The sequence below is a fragment of the Plectrocnemia conspersa genome, unplaced genomic scaffold (assembly GCF_051122295.1).
Source record: "Plectrocnemia conspersa isolate PC_06_02 unplaced genomic scaffold, ASM5112229v1 ptg000013l, whole genome shotgun sequence".
In the NCBI taxonomy this organism is placed as follows: domain Eukaryota; kingdom Metazoa; phylum Arthropoda; class Insecta; order Trichoptera; family Polycentropodidae; genus Plectrocnemia; species Plectrocnemia conspersa.
The window spans coordinates 7234593-7259408 of record NW_028277177.1 but is presented as its reverse complement, the minus strand read 5'-3'; the positions used below and the strand labels follow the sequence as shown (position 1 = coordinate 7259408).

The window sequence follows — 24816 nt, the reverse complement described above, 5'->3', positions numbered from 1 at the left end:
GAGCTAAAATCTCCGAGAGCTCGTTTCTTTTGCCCGAGGCGCTGAAATTATTTTTACGGTGTAGGTCGCTCGCTCCAGCGTCCACTACACAACTACAACTACTCCGACTCTGCCTACTTATTCTACTATACAGATTATATAGCTCCACCTACAATCTCGCCAACAGCACGTTTCCCTGCCGGCTCATTGTTATAAACTGTGCCGTTTATACGACCACTGTCAATTATCTCGACGGTTTTTTTAACTCTATATAATATTATTTACAACCGTGACCTTTCTCTCTGACCGATCTGATATGAGATGGCGACGTTACATTGTCATAATCCGAGCCAAATCTGCTTTAACGGCCCGCTTCCTATTGTCGTATAAAATCGTGAGATTGCCGCCTGATTGCTGACACGTGCCGTATGAGTTCTAAATAGATAATGTTACAAGATTATTACATAATTATATGAATATACACCGAATGAAATAATTAGATATTATTCGTCAGTCGCTTGGTTTTCCTCAATTGCACTTCTTGTTTTTTGCGTCATCTTCTCTGAATTTCCGACTCAGGTGGCAATCATCAAGACTAAGAAATACTTGCTACGTTTAACCTCAACAGGTATTTTCAACCATTAATTTTTTATTATTTTTATTACAATAAGAGTCTCATCTAATGGAAAGAAAATTTAATATAATAATTTATAAATATAACAGTAATCATACAATATTAATAACACTATAAAAAAAACTTTAATATGGATTTTCATTATTATTCTCGTGTACATTTAAATGTATATAATTATGTGTTATACATTAAATAAAAAATATAGTAAAGTTTTTTCAATTATTATGTGAGCTATTAACGAGTATTTCGTTAATTCTAGAGTACTGCAGGGATCCTATTTGTATCCTCTGCTCTTCCTTCTATTTATCATTTTTTGTGTGTTTCAAAGTATTCGCACAAATGTGAATTAGCTAGATTTACAAAAAGACACGGATTCGTCTTAGAGGTATTCGAAAGCACCCACTTTCTAGGTAGTACTTTCACAATAAACATTATTATTCAAAGGGACAGATTGTAGTTTTTTGCCGCTCCGTTTGTATTAAAATTTGTTTGCAAATTATTGTTGAATTTATTGCTTTTTGAACGTTTAAAAAATATTTGACATGAGTGAAAATATTCAACGAATGTAAATTAGTAGCAGTAAATTTGAGTATTTGATCTGAATTTTCAGATCGATAAATTTTTGCCATGTATGCTGGTAAGCTGGTCAGTTTTGCTAGCTTTCATTTTTGTTTTCCATCTAGATCTCTACCCTTGTATTATTATTATACAATACAAATATGTATTGAACTTTGCGCCTTACTTAAATTCAAAGCCTACATTGTCTTTTGAGTCCTCCAACACAAATCCAATCAAAAACAGCCACTGTCTTAAGTTCATATTGTTTCATTGCAATTTCGTCGTGCCTCGGCAATCACGTTTCAATTTCGCGCGAGTTTAATCTGTCACCGCCTCGTCGTGACTATGGTCTCGACCTACCCGCCGAAACGCTTCGTGTCTAGGACGTCTATGATAATTTATTTTTTAGGCCAGAATTGTAACTAGCTGCACGCAGGGGCGTGTCACTGACGAATTTAGAATCATTTGCGTCCGCGCGCGCTGCAATCATGTTCAATTCTGCCGAATTTGAGACCAGATCCGCCCGGGGCCATCTTCTTTATATTATATCTCTCGGATCTTCTATCATATGCCATGTCGGTAATTACACGTCTAAGAGCGAATTTTATTCATGGCTCGGTTGTAAATCTGCGGCGCGAGTAAACGGATCGATTAGGTGTCTTCTGAATGATTCTAAAAAATATGGTACTTCCTATTTTATATCAGTGGATGCGATTAATCATGTTTTTTTAATAACTGGAATTTAAGGCTATGAATTATCAATGAATAGTTTCGGCGTAGTAAAAATGTCGGAGCTGTTAGTCGTGTGTAATTTTGTCGCGCTCGTTGTATGTATTTAAGAATAATTTGTATGTGGTTTAAAATACCGGTTTTATAAATAATAGTAATTTTGCTATGCGTAAAAAATAAAAATAAATTTAATGAGTTATATTTAAATAAAAATAAAGCATTACTCTTATAAAGTTTAGCAAAAAGCTTCAGGCTACTTACAGATTCATATTATTGATGAAAATAAAATTAACTTTTATTACATGATTTTTGAGACATCAAATCGTTACAGATTAAATTTTTTTTTTAAGTACTTACTTTAAATTATATTCCAATTTATTTCATTGGTTTAATAACCTTTTATTTTCGTATTGAATTTCACTTGCATATTCCTAAATTATTATTAATTTTATGTGGATATCCATCCTGAATACTGTGTTTATTATTTTATAAGATTTTTAGGAATGTAGTAGTAACACGTCAATTATTTAAAATAAACTACATTTTTCACTACAGCGTTGCCACTGCGATTTTATTGCTTTTGACGTGGATTTTTTACTTCTGGGAAGGGATAATTGTTTTTTTGCGCTCTCCTATTGGTCAAAATGCGGTTTAGATGTGTTTCATTCAATTATCACTTATTGTAAGTCGTTACATATTGTTATTATCGTTACATATATGAACGCTAGATAATCGAACGTTTTCATTGCGTTGGCGACGGCACGATTTTAGTGCTTTTGACGTGGATTCTGATCAAGGACGTCATTTGGAGAGGGAGCAGGTAGAGTAATTTTAACTTACCCTTTTAATTTGGCCAAAAAAATGCATTTAATTTAATGAAATAGAAATTTAATAAAATCAAGCACTGACTGACCAACTTGTACCTCTCTCCGTCTTAAAAAATCTGAAATGATGTTCTTGTTAAGGAGCTGGATGGCGACTGTTACTGGCACTAGTGCAGACTTCCTGGCATTAGAAGAGCAATAGTGATTCTCGAAACTCAAAACAAAAATTCCTCCAAAATAGTTTGAATAATCAAGTAATATATAAAATATTTTTTTTTAATAATAACTCATGACAAACCTTGTCGAAGGCCTTCTCAAAATTCGTATATACGACATTTACCTAAATTCTCGTATCGAGAGATTTTGCACCGTTTTGGTGAAAGTTTTCTTAAATACGCTCCTTAATGTCAAATATGTCATTGGTTATTTTCCATAATTAAAAGTTCGGTTACTAACAAAGATTTACACTAATATTTAAATTTAATTTAATAAAAATAATTAATGTTGGGTATAAAATAATCTAAATAAATCATATCACATAATCAAATCCCTTGTATGCAGAAGATGATGAAAAACCACTACACTTATTGCTCAAGGCTAACTAATCATCCTCCGTAAATTAGGAACAGGATTATAAATATGGATTTTTGGGTACAAGAACTTTAGCAAAATCATCTATCATAAATTATTTCACTTTTTTCAAATTTATTTTTATGTTCAAAAGCGCGAATACAATACCGAGCATTTTAAATGATCTAAATTAAGAGACTGAACAATGAATTGATCTTTTATGCGATTCGCATTGAAGGATAGTGTCGAGGTCGAACCTTGAAAATCAGACCTTTAACAATACCCATCCAATTTACCATCTGCTACTCACAGCTCACAGCAATCAATTAAATATTACAGCTTTATAAATTTGAATTATAATTACTACAATAATTTCCATCGTCTCATTAAATCAAAAATTAATCTTCTCTTAATAAATTAGCCCATTTGACATTATGGTGCTTTAGTCATGATACTGCCAATAGCAAATTTGAACTTTACTTGTGTTAATTTGAAAGAACCCATCTCATTTTTGACAAAAATTACGGTTACCATGCTCTTCTTATATTCTTTAACGCCAATATGAAATACATATAATTTGGGTCACAAAATGATTCACACACGTGTGCATCTTTAACCTTAATTATCAAATGCGTTTCTTCGAGCGTATTTACTTTCGCGGAAATGCGTATAATTTTCCTCATTTTCACTACTGGATTTCTCTTCTCGCCCAAGGGGTGTCGCGTTGACATGCCATCCTCGTGACGCTCGAATCTTTGCATAAAGTCATAATGACGCGACCGGTTTGCGACCGCAGCCCGAATTGGCAAAAGAACCGCAAACCCCCCTTCTTCTCTCCAGAGAGATAAAGTATAAGTAATAATTGCCCTCATACGACATTCCGCCCGCCGGCGGTTGCAGACCACTGCTGCTCAATCCCTGCGTAGTGATCGAGTCTACATACTACGTGATACACATGAGATTCGACTTTCTTTCGCTCCTTTTTAGCCCCGTTTGAGTTCCCATGGGCGAGGCGCTTCGGTAGCATTCCGCCGGCAGCTTTGGTGGTCTTCAAATTGAAGACTTGAGCACCATTTGGGCAATTAAGCCGTTTTTTGCAAACTTCGATTGGATCGAACGCACTTGTTGGTTTATGGGTTGAGGATGTGTTTAAGGCTCAATGTCATTTGCATACTTTTTACTTGCGATTGAGAGACTTCTCCGTGAGATGAATTTAACCACAATGTAATCTGAGATCTGAATTGAATTAATTTAAGATCGAGGATAGTCGATGTTGAGATTTGACACAGCAACCTATGTGCATATACTATATAGCAAAAAAGTACTCTTTTGACACAACAATAATCGTTTTACCATATGCTCAAAAAATTTTGTTATAACCTATCTCTCTCAAATGTGTATAGTATCTGATTAATACTTAATAATACAATTTTGATTACGATCAAATAGATCATATTAGATTTTCTTAACACTGATTTTTGCACCTGTCTGAAAAAAATAGTTTTTCATTATAATAATTCATAATTGTATTTAATGATTAAATATACTGTAATACAAATTCTAGATTATAATTATATATATTTTTTTCCCGTTTCATATATTTTTTTGGCACAAGTATTTCACTGGTTTGTTAGTTAAATTATGCGCTGATTTAAAATCAGTAGATTAAATTGATTTTGGAACACTTATAGCACGACTATAGAATTCTTTTATATTATAATATAGCAAAAAAATTAATCAAGTTTTATTATACCATAGTTGAACATGATAAGGTCGATTATAAAAACTCTTGTAATTGCATAATTACGATTTCTTATGATGAACAACGATTCAGAGTACATTTTAAGTATGTTCAAAATAACTTAGTTAATTTTATGAAGCATAGAAATAAACCTAACATATACATGAATTGAATATGCATCATTGTTTGTACTGCGTTTTAGATTCTAGATATTTTTTTATTATAAAAAGTATTATTTAGTATCGTTTCATATCGTTTTCTGGCATTATTTCACTGATTTGTTCGTTTTAAAATCGATCAGATTAAATTGATTTTAGCACATTTATATTACAATTATATAGTAAAAAGTGTAATCAAGTTTAATTATACATAAAAGTTATAATATCGACTATAAAAACTTCTGTAATTGAATTATTACGATTGCTAATACATATTCAGTATATTCAAAATTGCTCAGTTAATTATTATAGTGTATCATGCTGTAGATACGATAAAAAAATCATATTTTTTTAAACTACAAACATATTTGACTAATCGATATTAAGGAAAACTATTTTTTTTTATAAAATCGTATAGTTCCAATAATATATAAATAAATCTCACATATAAAAGAATTGAATATGTATTATTGTTTGTCAAAATGTTATCATATGGAATATATGGGCTTAAGCGAAGGTCATGTGGCTCACTCAGCAATGAACTTTGTGCAGCAACAAACGGTTCATAGATATTTTTAGACTGAAAGATGTCTAATTAGCATAGGGGAAAAGCACTTGTTCTCATAACATTAATCATATAAATTTTACAACGCATTAGTCCGCCGTTAAGACTGTAATATCGATCTTCACATGTAGCAGCTAGCTCTATAAAATCTAAAGCTCTAGATGTCTATAAAGTTAAACCTGTTTGAGTGCCTAAAATCCTCATTGAAACCTTCACAACCACATGATTCAACAATCATTATTATAATTTTTGTCTATTATATCAAAGTTGATTGTTTAAAGATTTTATTGATTTAAAGTAGGTTGTTTTTTATTATTCACTACAAATAATAGTTTCAATCACTACTAAAATCTGGTTGTATAGCATTATTTATTCTTTAGTATTAGCTTTTGAACATACCGTAGATTATATAATTTAAATAAATAATATACGTTCAATTTTGCTACTACCGTTCCCATGTCATGTCATAATACAGAGTTCAATGACAGTAAATCTATAATAAAAAATATCTTCACGCAACGTATTACACATATATTATACGCAAATCTTAGATTGCCTATATCCACATTCGCCAAGTACATAATATACCCATCGCATTATAATAATTACAAAGTGACAGCTCAATGACGCATTTTGATCTCGTTCGCATGCTTTCATTATAAAACCCTTTCACACACACACACAGTTACATAGTTACACCACACGTTGTTAAGTAATTAATTAATTACGTCTAGTTTGATCGCTCTTACCTAATGGCACAACAATTACTTTAATTTAAAGCGACGTTTTTTCATTGGTATCTTTTTCAATTTTAACAAAATTTGAAACCCGATCGTCGCTCATCACGCCAATGATCCATTAAGCTTTCGGATTAAGTCGCGTGCGCAGCATAGCTGACGCAATGCCATCATGAGCAATTAACGAAAATGTAACCAAACGCATTAAATTCGTATTAAAAAATAATCTGACGTGAAACGCGTCCAATACATTATATAAAGATTTATAGTCTGAATCATTTACCAAATAGTTAAAAATTGTATTCATTGAGTAGATATTATATAGCGTGGAACGGCGATACTTCGCATGCAACTGTGACGTACGCAAATCTGTAGCAACGACACACACACTGAGTCACGACACAAACGTGATTTTCCTTTCACGCGGAAGTACGAAAAGTCTCGAGGCTTTTTGCTCTCCGCAAAAAGACCGTTTGCTTGTCAGGGCAGCTCAACTTAATACCCAGTCCTTCTATTATTTGTACTATAGTGGATATTTAATTACTTGTTAAATGTCAGCCGCAATCTGCCTTCGTGTTGTGTTATTAAACACGCTCATAATAAATAAATATACATACATTGTACACTGAACTTTCTTGAATAGATTAAAACGTGATATTTCCTAGTCATACTCATATATATTACGTGCTTCTCTATTGTATTCGCTATTAATTTCGCGGCATTAGAATGATCGATCGCTTCTAAACGAGCGTATTAATTTTTTAGTTAGCCAAACTGGTTTTTTTTTTCGAGCGTTGCTCAAAAAATTGTGTTCTAATAGTGTATTATAAAGTTTTAAATTATGATTTATGAATGCAAATTGATCGTAAACAGTCCATAATTAGGTACTGAATTATTGTCGAGGTTGACACGTTCGTGAAATTTATGGCGTAAATCTGCGATTAAATGCGGTTTTATTGAAATAATAAAATAGTATTAAATAATTTATGCAAAATTAAATAAAAAACAACTTATATTGAAATGTGAAATTTGGCTCTTTATCTACATAATAAATATAAATTAACATAAAATGAAGCAAAAATGTATAGATAGCGCAAACATACCATTTCAATATTTTTAACAATATTTATTGTATTTACTTAAGATTAAATTATTTAAATAAAAAAGTTTATGATATGTGCTATACATTGATGAAGCTCATCAAAGCTACAAATATATTATTATTATAATGTTTTGTATTTACAATATACTTTAAAAAACACAAATAATCCGGACTATCAATTTCTATTTGGTTTTAAAAAAAATCATAACGATGATATATGTATAAAAAAAATTAAAAACCGACCTCAAATAATGAATCTGAACTAAACTACACTTGTTTGAGATGTATCTATATACTAATGTATTTTAGGTATAAGTTCCTTTAGCTCTTTTTATACATATAATACAATAATTAAAAGGAGCGGTACATTGCCTTCAATAGCACCCACTTTCTAGGTAGTACTTTCACAATAAACTTGTAGTTGTAGTTTTGACGCGGCTCTGTTTGTTTTAATTTTGTCTGCCAATTATTGTTGACTTTATTGCTTTTTGAACGTTTAAAAAATATTAGACATGAGAGGAAATATTCAATAAATCTAAATTAACAGTAAATTTAGGTTCCTTAGTAAATTTGATCTGAAAATTCAGAACAAATACCTAAGGAAGAAGTAAAAAATAACAAAAAATCAACAACACCAGCTGAATTATATCAATTTAATGTTTTATAGATGGTATTGTCGATAATTTGACAACTGGATTTAATGCAGCAAAATAATTAAATAATATATTCAGTGTCATGTGGTTATTCCTAAAATAAAATCTAGAAAAAACATTCTCGAATCTATCCCGAAAATATTTTTTAAAATATGCCATTTCAGTCAAATCATATCAGAATACATTTTCACTAGTATATATACATTTTTATGATTTCAATTTTTCTATATGTATGTATATATTTATATACTTATCATTATTTGTTTACTCTCGATTTATAAATTTTACAGTGAAAATGTATTTTTGGTACAGTTATATTTTTACATTTTCAGTTTCATCTCGAATCTATCCCGAAAATATTTATTAAAATCATATCGAAATACATTTTCACCAGTAGATATATGTATATATATATTTTTACCATTGAAAATATAAATTATCTGGCAGGTTCTAGAGTACAACTTTTCTATGTGAAGTAATACATATATATATTTACATATTTATCATTATTTATTTACATCTGATGTATAAATGTTACAGTGAATGTGTATTTTTTGGTAAACTTATATCTTCACTAGTAAACTTCAAATACATTTTCATCCGTAGATATATATTTCTACTACCGAAAATATAATTTAACTGATATGGTGCTCTAAGATGTTTTTGAAGCTCAATTTAACAGTTGCGAAACGTCCGTTTGGTGTTAAAACCCAAACCTAACCTAATGAAAGTTCTAAAACTAGTTATAGTTATCACGACTAATTATCATGTTAATATTATGCGTATATATTTTTAATGTTTTTAATCGCATCTATTATTATTTACTTAAGAAATTATATTTCGATGTTAAACGATATATAAAATGACATTTTTGTCATGAGACCCGGAATCATTAATTTCTCAGGACCCGTGTTCTCGATAAACAATAAGATCGATTATTTTAGACAACTAGTAATGATTTCCTATTTTTTTGATAATACAATTACTAATAAATAAGTGTCACAGCTTTTTAAATACTTTCCGATAAAAATGTGAAATGATTATTTGTATACACCTTAGTTTCGTTATTATGCTATATTGGATTTTTACAGATAGCTTGTTATTTTCTCAAGAAGCGCACAATGTAACATTTATTAGCGATAATTTCACAAGAAAACACATAGCATTCATCATCATAATTTATAATAAGTGGCGCATTTAAGAGTAGCAATTTTATCAACACGATTTACTAAGATTTTCATAATGATGTTATCACTAGATTATCTTGAAATATAATTTAATATATAAATATGTTGAATGTTCTCAAACATTGCGACCCACTATTACGCTATCTCTGATTTAAAAGTAAATAAAATTTTATACTATTGCGTCGTACTGCCGTATTAGATTTTACCGTTATGTGCACGATCCTGTTTTATCAACAGCCGTATATAAGTGGAGCAAAGTGTCTGATAAGCATTCTGGATATGGTACAGTTTAGCGTTACATTTTAACGTAAACATGCTATTAAATTAATATTATAATTAGCAAATTACAACACTACTTTAATATGCGTAAACATAACGATTGATTAGCACATATTTATATTGTAAAAAATCTGTCAAGTATTTTTTTTTATTGTGACAAGCTCATTTTGCTATTTATTTATATGATAAAACCTTAAAAAAATATTTTATATTATTAAAATAAACTCTTTTCTTGATTATGATGTCATAAAAGTTTTGCGCCTGCTTTATCTCAGCACCCACCGAACGCAAGTTCTATATTATTCTAGAAAAAAATGTTGGTATTGGCCAAATTTTATCATGGCGTTTCATTGACTAAGACTAGGCTCATTATTAACGCTTCAGCCTCTCGACACTGATGTATGTCGTTACATAAAGATTCAGGACGCGTCTTACAAAAGCTTTTGTTTAAATTACATTTAGAAAGTAAATCGAACCTTTATACGACGAGACCGTACGCTATTGTGCCACGAATCGGCCATTATTCTCTTCGGACAGCTCTAGCTTATATATACAACTAGAGTTTAGAACCTCCTCTAACTGGACCGATTACTCCGTCTTGGCGTAAATCAATCTTTTATTAAAACACACTATATCTTTATGATGTATTGTGATAACGGCGTCCGTGAGCTAGGTGTCGAATTTCGTTCGTGACGAAACCCGTCTATCCCGGGTCAGATGACTCTGACCACAAGTGGCCCCAAGACGCAAAGTCGACCAAACATATTGATCTGTGCCCAGTCGGTTGTGATCAACGCGTGGACCGTTGTGATGTGCGGTCAGATCATTTTTTTATGGTCTTGCTGTAAAACTGGTACGCGCGCATGTAACGATCCTTTGGCTCGGGTTTGTAACGCTCGTTAAGGGTTAAAGGCTTGCGAATCACAAATAAGGAGTGCTTTACGGCCCAAGACGACAACATCTTGTATAAAATAAAAGCAACTGAACCATATAGGAGAGGCTTAGATTTGCAATGCTTGTAATAAGAGCATTTCACAGTCAAAGACATAAAATAAAATAAAAGTAACCTTACATATAATTTCATATATTACTTTTATGATGTGAGACAATGATGCATTCTATCCCCAATTGTTTAACATATACGGATAATTTACAGAATAGCTAGAATGTATGTTTCTCGTTTAGTTGAACTAGAGAAGGGTCGTCAGATGGAATTGGAATATATCAGGAAGTAATGAGGTATCAAGATGATGCGCTAGTACATCATTATCGAGTTTAAAGGATACATTTAAATTTTTGCGTGCTTCAAAATATTTTTAAGCTTTACTATATGATAAAATTATTCATGAAAAATATATAGCACAAACGCTGATTTCCTCAATTTATGATATCCGCTCTTTTTCGATTGCTCTGGGCTTATTGTCACGTGCATAAAGGGCACGTCTAAGATCACCTAATATTAAATTACATCGAAATTATTTAATTACGATTTTTAATTGACGCCTTTTCCAGCGCCTGTTCCCAAAAGGTCATAGGTGACTCGGAGCTGAATAATTTTTAACGATCGGTTTTTATTGCGGCGGTCCAATTATTTCATAGCGCGTACAATCGCATTACAATAATCGTTTTAGAATCGAATATTGCGCCCCGACAATAAAAACAACAACAACAACAACAATAAAAAAACATGTGAAACATTTAGTCTCTTTTCGCCGACGAGCAACAATGCGAGTGTCCGATGACCACAATTCAGTCGGGTCCAGAACTTTATGACCGGCGGCCATCACGATGTCCGGACGCTGACAAATTCGCCGGGGATAATTCGACGATCATCCAAAACAGTGGTTTTCAACAAGCTGAAAAAATACTAGCGCTATCTATCTGAATCAGAGATAGATTTCATTAACTTAGGTACAATATCTACTATCGATAATGTACATTAGAGTGATATTTTATACTAACGCCGTACCGCCTATCTTCGTCGTTCCACGAATAATATTATTTTTAAAGGAAAATGAAAACAATTAAAATACATATTACTTTATTCACAAAATATATGATACGCAGTAAAATTTATCTTTAAAAATGCGCTATTATTAGCAACTGACCCCAGATGCATAGTGACATCTATTGATTTTAAATTATAATATATATTCACAAGCTTTCAGTCTTGCGATTGATACTTTTGTAAGTACTCTTTTTGTCTGATTTCCTTACCCAGTTTTTACTGATTTACCACGTTGTAATGCGTTGTAACTGTAGTATAATTTAAAAATAATACAAAAAGGCTTACCTTCGCGACCGCACATCACGGGCGTCAGAGGTATAAGAAAGAGCAAAAACTCTCGCTTGGTTTAGTACAAGGATCTTGCTACAATGGTTTAGGAATAATAACAATAATTTGATAATTTTAAAATCAGTTTAAAATTAATTCCCGTCTATTTATTTGGGTTAAAAATGAATCAAATTTTGGATCAGTGTTCGCAGAATTAATTTTTAATTTTTAGTTATAAGGGTGATTAGGTAATAATTTGACAATCGTACTTTGAGGACAAGTAACTAATACTGTCCTGTGTACTTACACGTACTGGGATATACCTCCCATGCCAAACGACCAATCGCAGGGCAGAATTTAAAAAAAATCACGCGTTGACCGATGTTATTGTGCACTGATTCTTAAAAATATACAGATTCGTCAAAAGATTGGTCGTCACTGGTTCTTTTTGTATTGTTTTTACGACGTTCGTCGATTTGCGCCTGTCACTCAGACGAGCGACTCTTCATTGTTCGTCGAAGACAAAAAAGCGCATACGTCGACTGATTTGAACAATGCAGACTAACTCGAAAATTAATGTGAAATCGTTCGAATAAACGGCAGTTCAAAAGTCCATAGCTTGTGTCTAGTAATTTTGCATATAAGCAATTTGTACTTAAATAACGGTATATAAGTTGAACGTCAATAAAAACGCGGTTTGACAAATCTTACACAATGCTAAAGAATATTTGAATTACTTGGGATATTCGGATATTGTACCTTTACTTTCCAAATATATTTTGCAAATTGCTTATTTTGTACAATTTGTGAAATTATTTCGCATGGAACATCCACCTGATTTTGATATCAGAAGATATTTTCTCTTGCTGTCAAATGGTACAAAAATCTGATCATAAAAATGCATTATAATCTTTCATGAAACACCTAATTCACTATTTTGATGTATGATTGTGGAATCACCTTGTTATCTAAATGATCTGAAATCATTTTTGAAGAAATCCAATTCCTATTGTCTCTACGGTCATTTGTTTCATACGCGTGTTCCATAATGCTTCCAGAGGTACATCTGTTGTATAATCGTTATATTTACGAGGTTTAATCGACCCTATTACATATTATACTACTCGCCTTCCAAAACTTTTTTGTTGTTTGGTAAGCTCTCATATGGGGGCGGTCGCCTCTTTACGCCTACACCCTTTTTATTTTTATTCCTCGTGCCGCTCACAAGGGCGTCTAATATTGCTCTGATCTTGTAAAACGATCGTTAAATAACCTGATTTGGGTTGCAAGTGGATCCTATGGTGGTTCGGAAATTATTATTTGGAAGGTAATTCGAGAACGTTCCGAGGGATCCACTTTACCACGGCGAGAACACCGATTCGCTTTCTCGGCTCCTCCGCGTGGAATTTACACGATTTTGTAAACATCACCAGAAATGGCATTTTGGGAAAATGACGTATGTTCTTCATTGTATATAAGTACATATAGTTTTAATTCATATATTATCTAGTAGTGCAAAATATAAAAGTATATAATTAAAATGTAAGTCTTAAAGCATTGTATTTATTTATTAAATTCATAATACCAGTTAAATGTTTACTTCTGTTGGATACTGTCTACTCAAATTAAATTAGAGTATATTGTATTCTTCTTGTTAATTCATTATTGTACTTTATACATAATTTTCATCGATATATGTATTATTATTTAACAATGAGTAAGCTTTTTTGGTTAATGGTTAATGCAAATTATAGTTTAAACTTCAACGTTCAAGTAATTCAATACGGGACGTGTCACGCTTCGAATATTTGACAGGGTGCGGGCCGAAAGACTTTGCCAAAAATTAATGAGGCAAACACATCCCTTATATTCTTTTTTCGTGTCATCTGAGATTTTTTCGGTGGAAATTCGGTCATGTGACGCCGTTTCTGGTCATCCGTCATCTTTTGCGCGTGCTGTCTCTGTGTCTCGTCTTTCTGTCGACATCTGCGTCATCATTATAAAAGGACGGAGATTAGAAACCCCTTTGTCTTTACGTTTAAATGGCCATAGATATATAGAGAGCTGAAGACCACACCCGCCTGTCTTCATTGTCTGTCTCCCAATTGACGACACGTGTTCAATTGTGCAATCTTTGTTCTATAAGCAACAGGGGAACTGAATGCGATAGTTTATAAAATATTAATTTATAACACAATATAGCACTACTCTATTTTGCCACAAAAATAATATTTGATTTAAATATAAAATTACTTTCATTTTTTATATCGATTTTGTGGTGAAATTCGTTTATTGATACTTTTGCTTTAACAAAATTTTCAATTACAATAATTGTATTTAGTGAATTATGATAGAAAGATTTTATCTCATCCACTTTATTATCCAGACCTTGCGCTTTTCGACTAGCATTTATTTCTTCCCAGACGAAATAAAATAAAAAATGAAGACGATGTGAATATTTGGCTTTTAGAATATTTTGAATCAAAGCCTCCCAACAATTTATACTAATGATATTTTTAATCATTAATATAAAAAAATAAAAATTGTTTTTTTTTAGTTTTAAAAAATGGACAGTTGTTACCTAATATTATATACAAAAAACCTAATCTACGAATTCTTTAAAATAATCTTTTAAAAAACTTAGAAATTCAAGTCGTTTTTTTATGACTGATGACTGATCCACTGAAACAAAAATATTTAGCTGCTTCTGAAGAACTTTTAAATATTATTTATATGGTACTATTTTGTATATTTTTTTGCAATCAGCTTCTAAAAATCAAATATTGTCGTTATAACAATATAGTTTTAACACTTAAAGCTTATAAAATTCATAATTAATATAAATTTACAATGTATAACATTAGAATAAATCATACATATTTTTTGTGTATCACTTTTTAAAAACGACGAATTTTGTGGAAAGGTTGATAAAAAATATCATTATGCGTTTGATAATAAACTCTGATATTATAAATCAATTTATAAACCAAGTTATCTTATCTTTTGACAAAGATCTTGTTTGTATAGAATAATATTTACTCACACAAAATGATTGAACTGTATTAGGAATACACATATTTGCCAGAAAGCAGGTTGCGATAAGCTTTACTTTGTCATATGTTTTATTCATATCAAAATATAAAAATACCGAATATATTTGTTCATATTTGTAGTGAAACATATTGAAATTTGAAATTTAAAAAAACACAAAAAGTAGACTAATTCTAAAAACACACATGTACCGCTGCATTATCTACAACCTAATTGCGCTCTTTTTGATATTATTTAGGTTAGCCATGCCGACAAACAAAATAATGACGAAAAAACTTTGTGTTATTGCCGAAATTTCATAAATTGCTCATATTTCCTAGTTAATATTATGCGGCTGTGGGCTTTCTTAATGGTTTGTATTGAGTTTTTATATTTTTATCAATACAAATAATGTTAATTTAGTCTAAAGTAATTTATTATGGCTTTTCGGCAGAGAATATAATTAAAATTAAACATCGTATTGACTTAAAGTATGAAACAATTCATACTCTAATATTTTAAAAATTAAATAAATAGGCTTGATAATTATTATTGTTTTTTTTGCATAGCATAAAATAGTATGTAATAGTATTTTTTAATATTTCGATTTCATTTTTCTGGGCAAATTCAAGGAGGACCCTGTTTAGAATCGTGCCGTTGCAGTGGAATCGCTCGGTTATTTATATTCTATTTTTTTGCTTTTGACGTGAATTTTTGACTTCTGAGAAGTGATAATTGTTTTTGCGCCCTCCTATTGACCAAAACATACATAATATCAAAGTTCAGACAAACTATGAAGCGGCTGTTTATACTTCTTCTACTTATTTTTCCCTGAGAGTTGAGTTGGCTTAGTTTGTATTTTTGACTTGACCTAATGAAAATTCTAAAACCGTAATTAGATTTAGAACTTTCATTAGGACAAGTTGGATTTAGTTTATTAGTGTAGGTTAGGTTTGGGTTTGACAGCAAATCTAATTTTCGCATATAATTTCACTAGCGCCTATCACTTAAATTATATTTTCTATTACTGGTGAAAATGTATTTGGACTCCACTAGTGAAAATATAACTTCACCGAAAAATACATATTCGCTTTAACATTTATACTATGCATGTAAATAAATAATGATAAGTATGTAAATGTATATATTACTACGTATGGAAAAGTTTAAATCATACGACTTTACTAGCACCTGCAATATTATATTTTCATTGGTAAAAAAAAATATATATTTACCGGTGAAAATGTATTCCGATATAATTTCACTGAAATGACATATTTTAAAAAATATTTTCGGAATAGGTGCAAGACTGTTTTAATCTGAAAAAAAAAAAAAACACTAAAAAAACCTGAGAATTTCTGGTTTAGAATCATTTTAGATTTTTCCAGAGGGGGGGTCAAATTTTTTTTAATATTTTAATTTCATTAAAAATTTTAGTATTTCATTGAATGACATACATTTTTTTGGGCAAAAGTGGGAGCAAGTGTCTCTACATGCGCCCCCCCCCCCCTCTAAATGCCGTCCCTGTTATTCATAACTTTACGAATATATTGTAATATTTCATCGTTTATTATTTGCTATTGGAATATCTTAAAATATCGAATATTTTGAAACTCTAATGTGGATGCAATCAAAAAGTTTGCGCAATTCCAGGAACTATTTTGTCAAAATCCACAATGAAAACAACACATAAGATGTACTTAATTGAAAGCGCTTTACTTAATCAATACGCCTGTTTTTTATGTATATTTATTCATCGTTATAATACATAACGAGGCATTCATGCCTTCACATAATGGAACACACATTGCCGAGCGCATTGAATTTCATCATGGCTTATCTCTCTTGTGTTATTTTTTGTGCTCCTTATCGATATGTATTTATCACCTTCACTCAGCATCCTCCTCGTCCCTATCTTACACTCTTCTTACTGGCGTTTAAATAAAATGATTTATATTATCCCCTGGCGTGGCACTTGCCCCAATCAAACTTGTCCACTTCAAAAGGAAGTACCTATTTGACCGTGCGTCAAATCATCATTATTACCGTCGTCGTACGTGCCAAAACGTCTTGTGACCGAACGCTTGTTTGGAAAGCCAAATAAATATACTATTTAATTTTGTACATTATTCAGATTTATCGACTCGAAGAAATACTACATATGCATAGCGGTTCAGGATATTTAAATCAAATCATTATGCGATATGCTATTTATGTACATGAGTCACTGACCAATTAACTTAGTCATTCTCGGACGGCCATAATTCACTGTATCGATTGCAGCACGTTCCTTAAAAAGTTTACATAGTCGCGAACGGACCGTGTCACTATCAATTAACAAGTTTTTATTGAAATTTATGACAGTCACTGACTGACTGACACCGCCGTTCCACTTATTGGCAAACCAATAGGCGTTGGGTTAATGAACGACACGAGCCCACACTTATTGTACTTTTGAAACTATGAAACTAACAACATATACAGGGTGGCATAAAAAGAACATTATCTTAACTGAGTCATTGTCGTAGTTTGGAAGGCAAAAATTAGTGCTAACGTAATGTTAAAATATTAATATCGATCGCGTCATCGAACAATCGAGCCTCTACTGTACATTAATATATTCCCATATAATACAGAGTTCACCAACGAGCCAAGCGTGTAAAATCGGTCATCCCATTACGATGTAATAACGATACCAGCGAACCCAAAATCCACGTATCTTATTGTGTGCGATGACTCACTAAACATATTTTGTAAAGACCAAATCCAATCTGATTCACTATACTAATATTATGTTTTATCATCTTTCCAGCGGATTAACAGCGGGTACTTCCAGAGGAGTGACTCCCGTCTACCTGCGATGCAGAGCTGGAAGACTCAACTGGCTGTATCCCAGAGGTGCCCTCAGGGTCATCCTGCGATTGCACAATTCCAACAAGAACTTCAAAGTGTGCGTTAAGATTCTATCAGACAATGACGACGAAGGGAGTAGAGACTTAGATCTTTATAATGAAGACGAAGTGCTCGACTTCAGGGAAGATAGTTATGTGAGTGCTTTCGCTAAGTTCGGTTTGGACAAGAAGCCTCTAAAAGAAGAGCCTTTTCCCGCGAGGTTGTTCTTGGAGGGCGGTAGAGGATTAGTGCCCTTGTACGCTTCGGACGATGGAAGCGGTAAGAAGGTGAGGTGCTTCAGATCGAAGAACGGCCAAGCGGCCATTTATGTAGAGGCTACTCCCGACAATGGAGAGAAGAAGAGATCAGCACGTCTGCAATATGATCTGCAACCATTACCGGCAAAAGCTTACGACCCTGCTACTGAAGAGTGCAGACCCTGTACTGCTCAAGAGATCGCGCATGCTTTCTGCACTAGTGATTTAGGTAAGATATTCATTAATACAGTTTTTTTTTTAAATCGCTTCAATTAAAGCTAAGTTCAATTCCATTGAATTGATTTGACCCCAGTCTCGATCGCAATCGTTTAGAAATGCATCATCGATTTTTATGCAACGTGTGCGATTTCAAGTTCATTTTAATTAACTATTTTATTAAATACCATTCACTGAATTAAAACGATAAAATAAAGATCATTTCGGCTCATTAGTGCGGCATTTAGTCTGACTCCTTTGAAAGAACTAACATTCCGAAAAAAAGTTTCTCCTAGCCCCGAGCGACGATGCCTTATAGCGGATAATAAGCGTTTTTACGCATTTCGGGTTACGAAATCTTTAACATCATTAATATTGATGTATCATTTTTCGCCCATTATGCCATAAAAATATTTTAAGACACCCAAGAACAAAAAAAAACGGAGGTCCTTCTTCTTCATCCATACAACAAAGACCGGTCTTTCATATAAATTATTTATACATCAGGTGTAAAAATTGTGTGAACTAAAAATAGGTGTGCCAAAGTCGTGTATAAATGTGTGCTTTTTCTTCAACGGGGACACACTCGAGATATCTTTCGTTGGGTCTAAAGATAAAATCGATTCAATATTGTGAACAAATATTTACACGCGCCAGATAGGGAACGGCACTTGTGTGCGTTCCTCGTCATAAGACACATGAGGCAGTTAAAATCTGTTTCCTAATCGCCATTCAGCCCTGACTGTCTGCGACCTTTTTTTATCACGGGGTTATGAGCAGGGGGAAATATATATAATTTAGGGTTGTAAACATACTTTATTTATGGTCTTTTTTGGTTGCTTCCCTAAACTCGAGAGCTCACCCTCTACCTGCCACGGTAAAGATCATGTGTGTTGAATGCGACCCATTTTTTTTTTGTAAAATTGCTTGATTTGTATAAATAAGGTAATTTGGCGCTGTTTACTGAATTGATTTACATACTTACATAAGGAATGTGTGATAAATTATTTACTAACTGTAAAAAAATCCTGAATATTAAATTTTTTTTTATGTAATTTAAAATCATGTTTTATAATTTCACTGTGAATTATATGATCGATCTCATAAATGCTGTTAACTCTTTTTCTACTCTGTTAAAGATCGGCCATGCAATTTTAAGACGCAAAATTTGTCTTTAATAGCTTATGTGACTACATTTAAATGCGCCATTTTATTTGCATTTTTAATATATTATATATCATTACTAATCTTAAATAGACACAAAAAACTCCCTAATGTGTGGGTATACATTTTCCGTGAGATAGATCTTTTAAGAAGATATAATTCTGAATTCATGGGCTATATTTAAATGTGCCACTTACTCAATGCCACAAATTATTATAAGTTTAGGCCGAAAATATTTATTCAAAAAATAAAATAAAATTATGGTTGTTGGAATGGTGACCGGATTATTGCGTAAACGAAAATTGCGCACAAGAAGATTCCACACAGTGAAAACTCTGAACATTTTCATATATTTTCATTATTTTACCTTTAATTCCAACTGCTTTATATTTTTCTTTATTTTCAAGCAAGTGTATCTTAACGATGTTAATCACTAATATAATTGTAAAATATTTTTAAAACATGGTATTTTCAAATGAAAATCATATTAACATCTGTTATATATATATAGACATTTTTTTAATATATAGTAGACCCCCCAAAAACACGGTAAATTGGGGACGTGCTATTTGGACGCGTGTAGTTAGGGGACTAAAAAATATTCATGTATTTTTTGCAATACGTGCGAACAGATTAGGCGGGTGTAGTGAGATATCATTCTTTTGGCTCGCACACACATAAAGTAAAGGGCATCTAAATAGCACGTCCCCAATTTACCGTGTTATTGGGGGTCTTCTGTATATATATTGACGTATTCTTATATATACATGTGTGTATATTTATTTACATCTGTATATGATCAGAATTATTGCTATTTGAAATATTAGCTGTGGGTAGTTTTCATTTGCGCAATAATCAACGAACCGCTGGAATATCAGTAAATTTGTTAAGATTTAATTACCTAGCCGTCGAATATCAAGAAAAATATACAGAAATAAATGCCTTTTCATCTCATTTATAATTCACCATATTGAGAACAGCTATACATTAGTTTAATTATCTTATTTAAATCATTAAGTACTAAAAATATATTCAAAAATAAAATTTAAAACCCAAAGTTGAGCGTTCGGTATTCACACACACTCGCTAGCTGCGGTACCTCACGATAGTAAGATACCGACAGCTAGTTATTTAGGCAATAAAATTGCAAATAAGATCAAATAGATTGCTCTTTATCTTTTAAAAAATTAGCAGTTTCCCAGTTAATTTTTATTTTATTGTTACCAAAGTACAACAAGCGTATGAACCATATTTATTATATTTTAATAAATATGTTTAATCACTTGAAATGCACACATTGTAAATTATCTTAGTCGAATGTTTGTTTTACTTCATATATTTTTTAACCAAAACCAGAAACGCGTGATACGTATCAGGAATAATCTAACATCCCTGTCGAGACTTATGAAGCATAACTCTCTTGAAAATTAGGGTAACTTTTTCCCCATCTTGAGTTTTTAGTGGCACAAGTGATCGCCCACCCATTTTCAACGATAATTTTACAACGTTTATCATATTCATAACTCCTTAAGAAATAACATATGGTCAAGAAAAAATACAACAGGACATTTTTAAACATTAAGAATTACGTCTCATATTGTGAAGCTGATCCTTGATTTATGCTAAGAGATTCTGTTGTCAACATTTGCTTTCGTGTTCGCTTGTTGAGCACGTTCCGACCCACGCTCGAATTTTTTTACAAAGACACGTTTTTTGCTCATATTCTTCCCGACAATTCGATTCGGTGACTGAAAAGTTATCATCTTTTTAGCTTTAGAGTCAATTCGTTTCCTCGCAATGTGCTTTAGACTTATCGTGATCTATTGGGTGCATTAATGGACGTCTAAAGATTAGACTTGTCGGGAGGTCACGATATTTTTGAAGATAATTCCGTGGAACTATCGCCATTTTGACCCTTTCGTGATGTGGGTGGTTTTTTTTTGTTTAACAGCTCCTCTCGAAAATGGAAGCTTTCCATTGGTCGCTGGTGTGTTTGCTCGTCTTGATTGCCTCGGAGACTTCTTTACTGAACAAACATCTCAGGAGTGGTTCGTGTCTGACGATATGCTTCTTCTGAAAACGATTGTTTGACCACTGGCTCTCATTTATATAGTAAATATGGCTCAAAATGTGCGTGGGCACGTATGTACCATTTAATCTTCAACTGAAGAACTACCGAGCCAAACATACATATATATTTCTTAAATCTCTAAAAAAATGTTTAAAAATGAAAACAATATAATTTTTTATAGTAGTTTAGATCGTGTCTTTTAATGTCAATTCTGAATGGACCAAAGTCAATATCTTCTAATTTGGCCCTCAGATCACAATCCAAGCACCTTGATTTGCTTTTTGATCTGACTTCTTCTAATTTAATAAACAATTTAAATAACTATAATTATAAATGCAAAATCATTACGATTATTCTTTAAATGTATTAAAATATGCCGTCGAGTGTTCCATGTTCTAAATTAATATTAAAAAATAAATAAAAAATTATCCCTGCGCGGCCTGATAATGAGTCTTGCTTAAAATTATGCTAAACTCGACACCAGAAAGTGTAAATATGGTCAAGTAGCTCTTACAATGAAGTAGTGAGTCTAATTTATTGTAATAAGTACATCTGTTGAATTTAAAATCACTAATGCCTTAAACTCGACGCCATTTCAACTTTTTCCTGGGGGGAGGGGGGGGGGAGCAAACGTTCGGCAGTGAGTGGTAATTTTTTTAATATCTCGATTTCATAGTATTTCATTAAATGCCATGCATTTTTATGGCCAAATTCAAGGGTGACTCTGTTTAGAATCCACGTCAAAAGCAATGAAATCGTGCCGTCGCAGTGGAAACGCTCGGTTATCTAGCGTTCATATTAAGACTTTTTATAACAATATTACGACTTAAAAATAAGCGAGAATCGAATGAAGCATATCTAAACCGAATTTTATAAAGTTCATTTATATAATTTTACTAGCACCTGCCAGATTAATTATATTTTCACTGGTAAAAATATACTTATATCTAACGGATAAAATCTATTCCGATATGATTTCACTGAAATGAAATACATATTTAAAAAAATATTTTCAGGATAGATTCGATACTGCTTTTTTTTAGATTATCTTTGAAGGATAACCCGAGAATTTCTGGTTTAGAATCATGGACGTCATTTCAGCTTTTTACAGGGAGGGGGGAAAAAATTGGCCAGTCAGTGGTCGGTTTTTTAATATTTCGATTTCATAAAGATTCATAGTATTTCATTTTCTGGCCAAATTCACCTACACATCCCTGCTTGAACTATTTTTTAAAAATATTAACCATTTCTAACTTCTACTTGATTCAAGTCAGGTGTTCTTTGAGTAAATATTTTGTTAATAAATTTATCGAACAGGATGTGTATTCTAACAGATAACAATATTTTCAAAAAGCATTCGCCCTTTTTATCCTATAACAAACGAAAAACACTTCTAGTTAATTTCGACTCGCATAGCAAACAAAATGTGACGATTAACCTTTTTCTCTTTATTTGAAGACTGATAACATCGAGGGCGTCTAAAATGTTGATTTTGACGATTGTCGGACTCTCTCTTGTTTGCTCTTCAACATATTTGACGCAGGAAACTGATATCGCTCAACAAACATTTTTTTCTTGTTACAGTAACCAGAGGAGTCATCGTCGGGATGCGAGATAGAAGCGAGCTGGATACGTCGGAGCTGACCATTCAGATCACCAAGTTGATCCGGTACATCACACCTGACGGTCATACGTATACGGCTGACACGGGAGCTCCTCACAACAACTCTTCAGAGTATCAACGGATTAAGAACTTGTTCCATTTGGACAGTGACGAGTTGATCGGTGGACCTTTTCACGGTGTAAACGGTGTGACTGATCCTGGTTTCGTTGAAAATCAGATCAGTAGAAGCAGAGAGAAACGGTGGGACAGCGGTGAAGTTAAAACTTGGTACGCTAGAGTGCAAGCTAACGCTCAGTGCGGTGTAGCGTCTGGTTCTGGTGAATTTTTGATTGCCGCTAGAAGAAAGTTAGGCACTCTATCCTTGGCTTGTGCTCCAAGGATGTCGGACTGGAATTCTCTAGTGAAGAAGATCAACGAAGAAGGAACAGCACATTGCTTATTAACGACGTAACGTTAAAGTTTAACTTAGTTTGTATAAAAAATAAAATGATCGGCTTTGTACTATATATTTTACGTTAGTATATCGTCCAAAGGACATGCAACTGTTATTGTAAAAGTGAGATCAAAGTTTGTTTATAAAATACTTTTTTTAAAGCTGAACAAATGTAAATAAATATTTTTATTATATGATATCAATTTAAAACACATTTTGTAATTATCTTTCCAATTACTATCAATATTCTTTTTATACATGTATGTATTTATTTTTGTGAATTCTAAGTGCCAAACATACTTTTTATTCTTTGACTTATTTGTTCGATTCTGGTATTTGTTTTGTAAAAGCCAAAATAATTTTTTCATGTTCTTACATTATTTTATTTATTCACGTTCCTAACATAATTGTGTATATTTGTATTTATTTTACTGTACGGTTTTTGATACATATGTATATATAAATTAATATTAATACCACCTATGCGTTTGATCTCATTGGTACGCGTTAATCACGTATGTGTACATATGTATTTGTTTTGATAGTAATTAAAAATGTTATTTGATTGGTTTTTATACAATCATTTCCATTAGATTACGTTTAAATTGTATATAGCTTATTGTAACAGTCAATGTTTTCAATGAAATATGTTTAGCGTTTGTTGTCATTATATTTGAATCAATTTTATATCATATAAATGAAGATTATTCGAACAAACATCTATAAATCCAAATCTTTAATAAAATACTGGATTTATCGACTTTTGTTCCATAGCTCTTCAAATTATTAAAAAAAACTATATCGATTATGTAGTTTGAAATGCCTTAAATTGTGATATGTAAATAAAAAATGTGTTTCATAGAGTTTATATGTATTTTAATAATGTAAATAATTTCATATAAAATATATAAAAATGAAAATTTATGCAAATCGTTTCATTCTTCATCCTAAATGTGTCTCTCAAATTTAGCAAATTGGATGGTGATTTACATCGATGATTATGGGTGAGGCTCGATTGATAGACGTATTCAAAAGGTTCCTAGAAGGGTTTCAAATTGATCTATTTATGATCAATTTGCATATATTATGTCAATATGTGCTATTTCTTATTTTATAAATGAGCATCTATAAATAAATA

The 24816-nt window shown here is 32.0% G+C and overlaps 1 protein-coding gene across 1 annotated transcript in view; it reads left to right on the top strand.

Moving 5' to 3' along the window:
- LOC148227159 (meteorin-like protein) overlaps positions 1-24543 on the top strand; it is a 73334-nt gene extending 48791 nt beyond the window's left edge. Inside the window, exons 2-3 of the mRNA XM_088201461.1 lie at positions 17834-18399; positions 23206-24543. Of these exons, the coding sequence (XP_088057587.1) occupies positions 17834-18399; positions 23206-23696 (1057 nt within the window). The 3' untranslated portion in view covers positions 23697-24543. The remainder of the gene's footprint in view (positions 1-17833; positions 18400-23205) is intronic.
- The last annotated feature ends 273 nt before the right edge of the window (positions 24544-24816 follow it).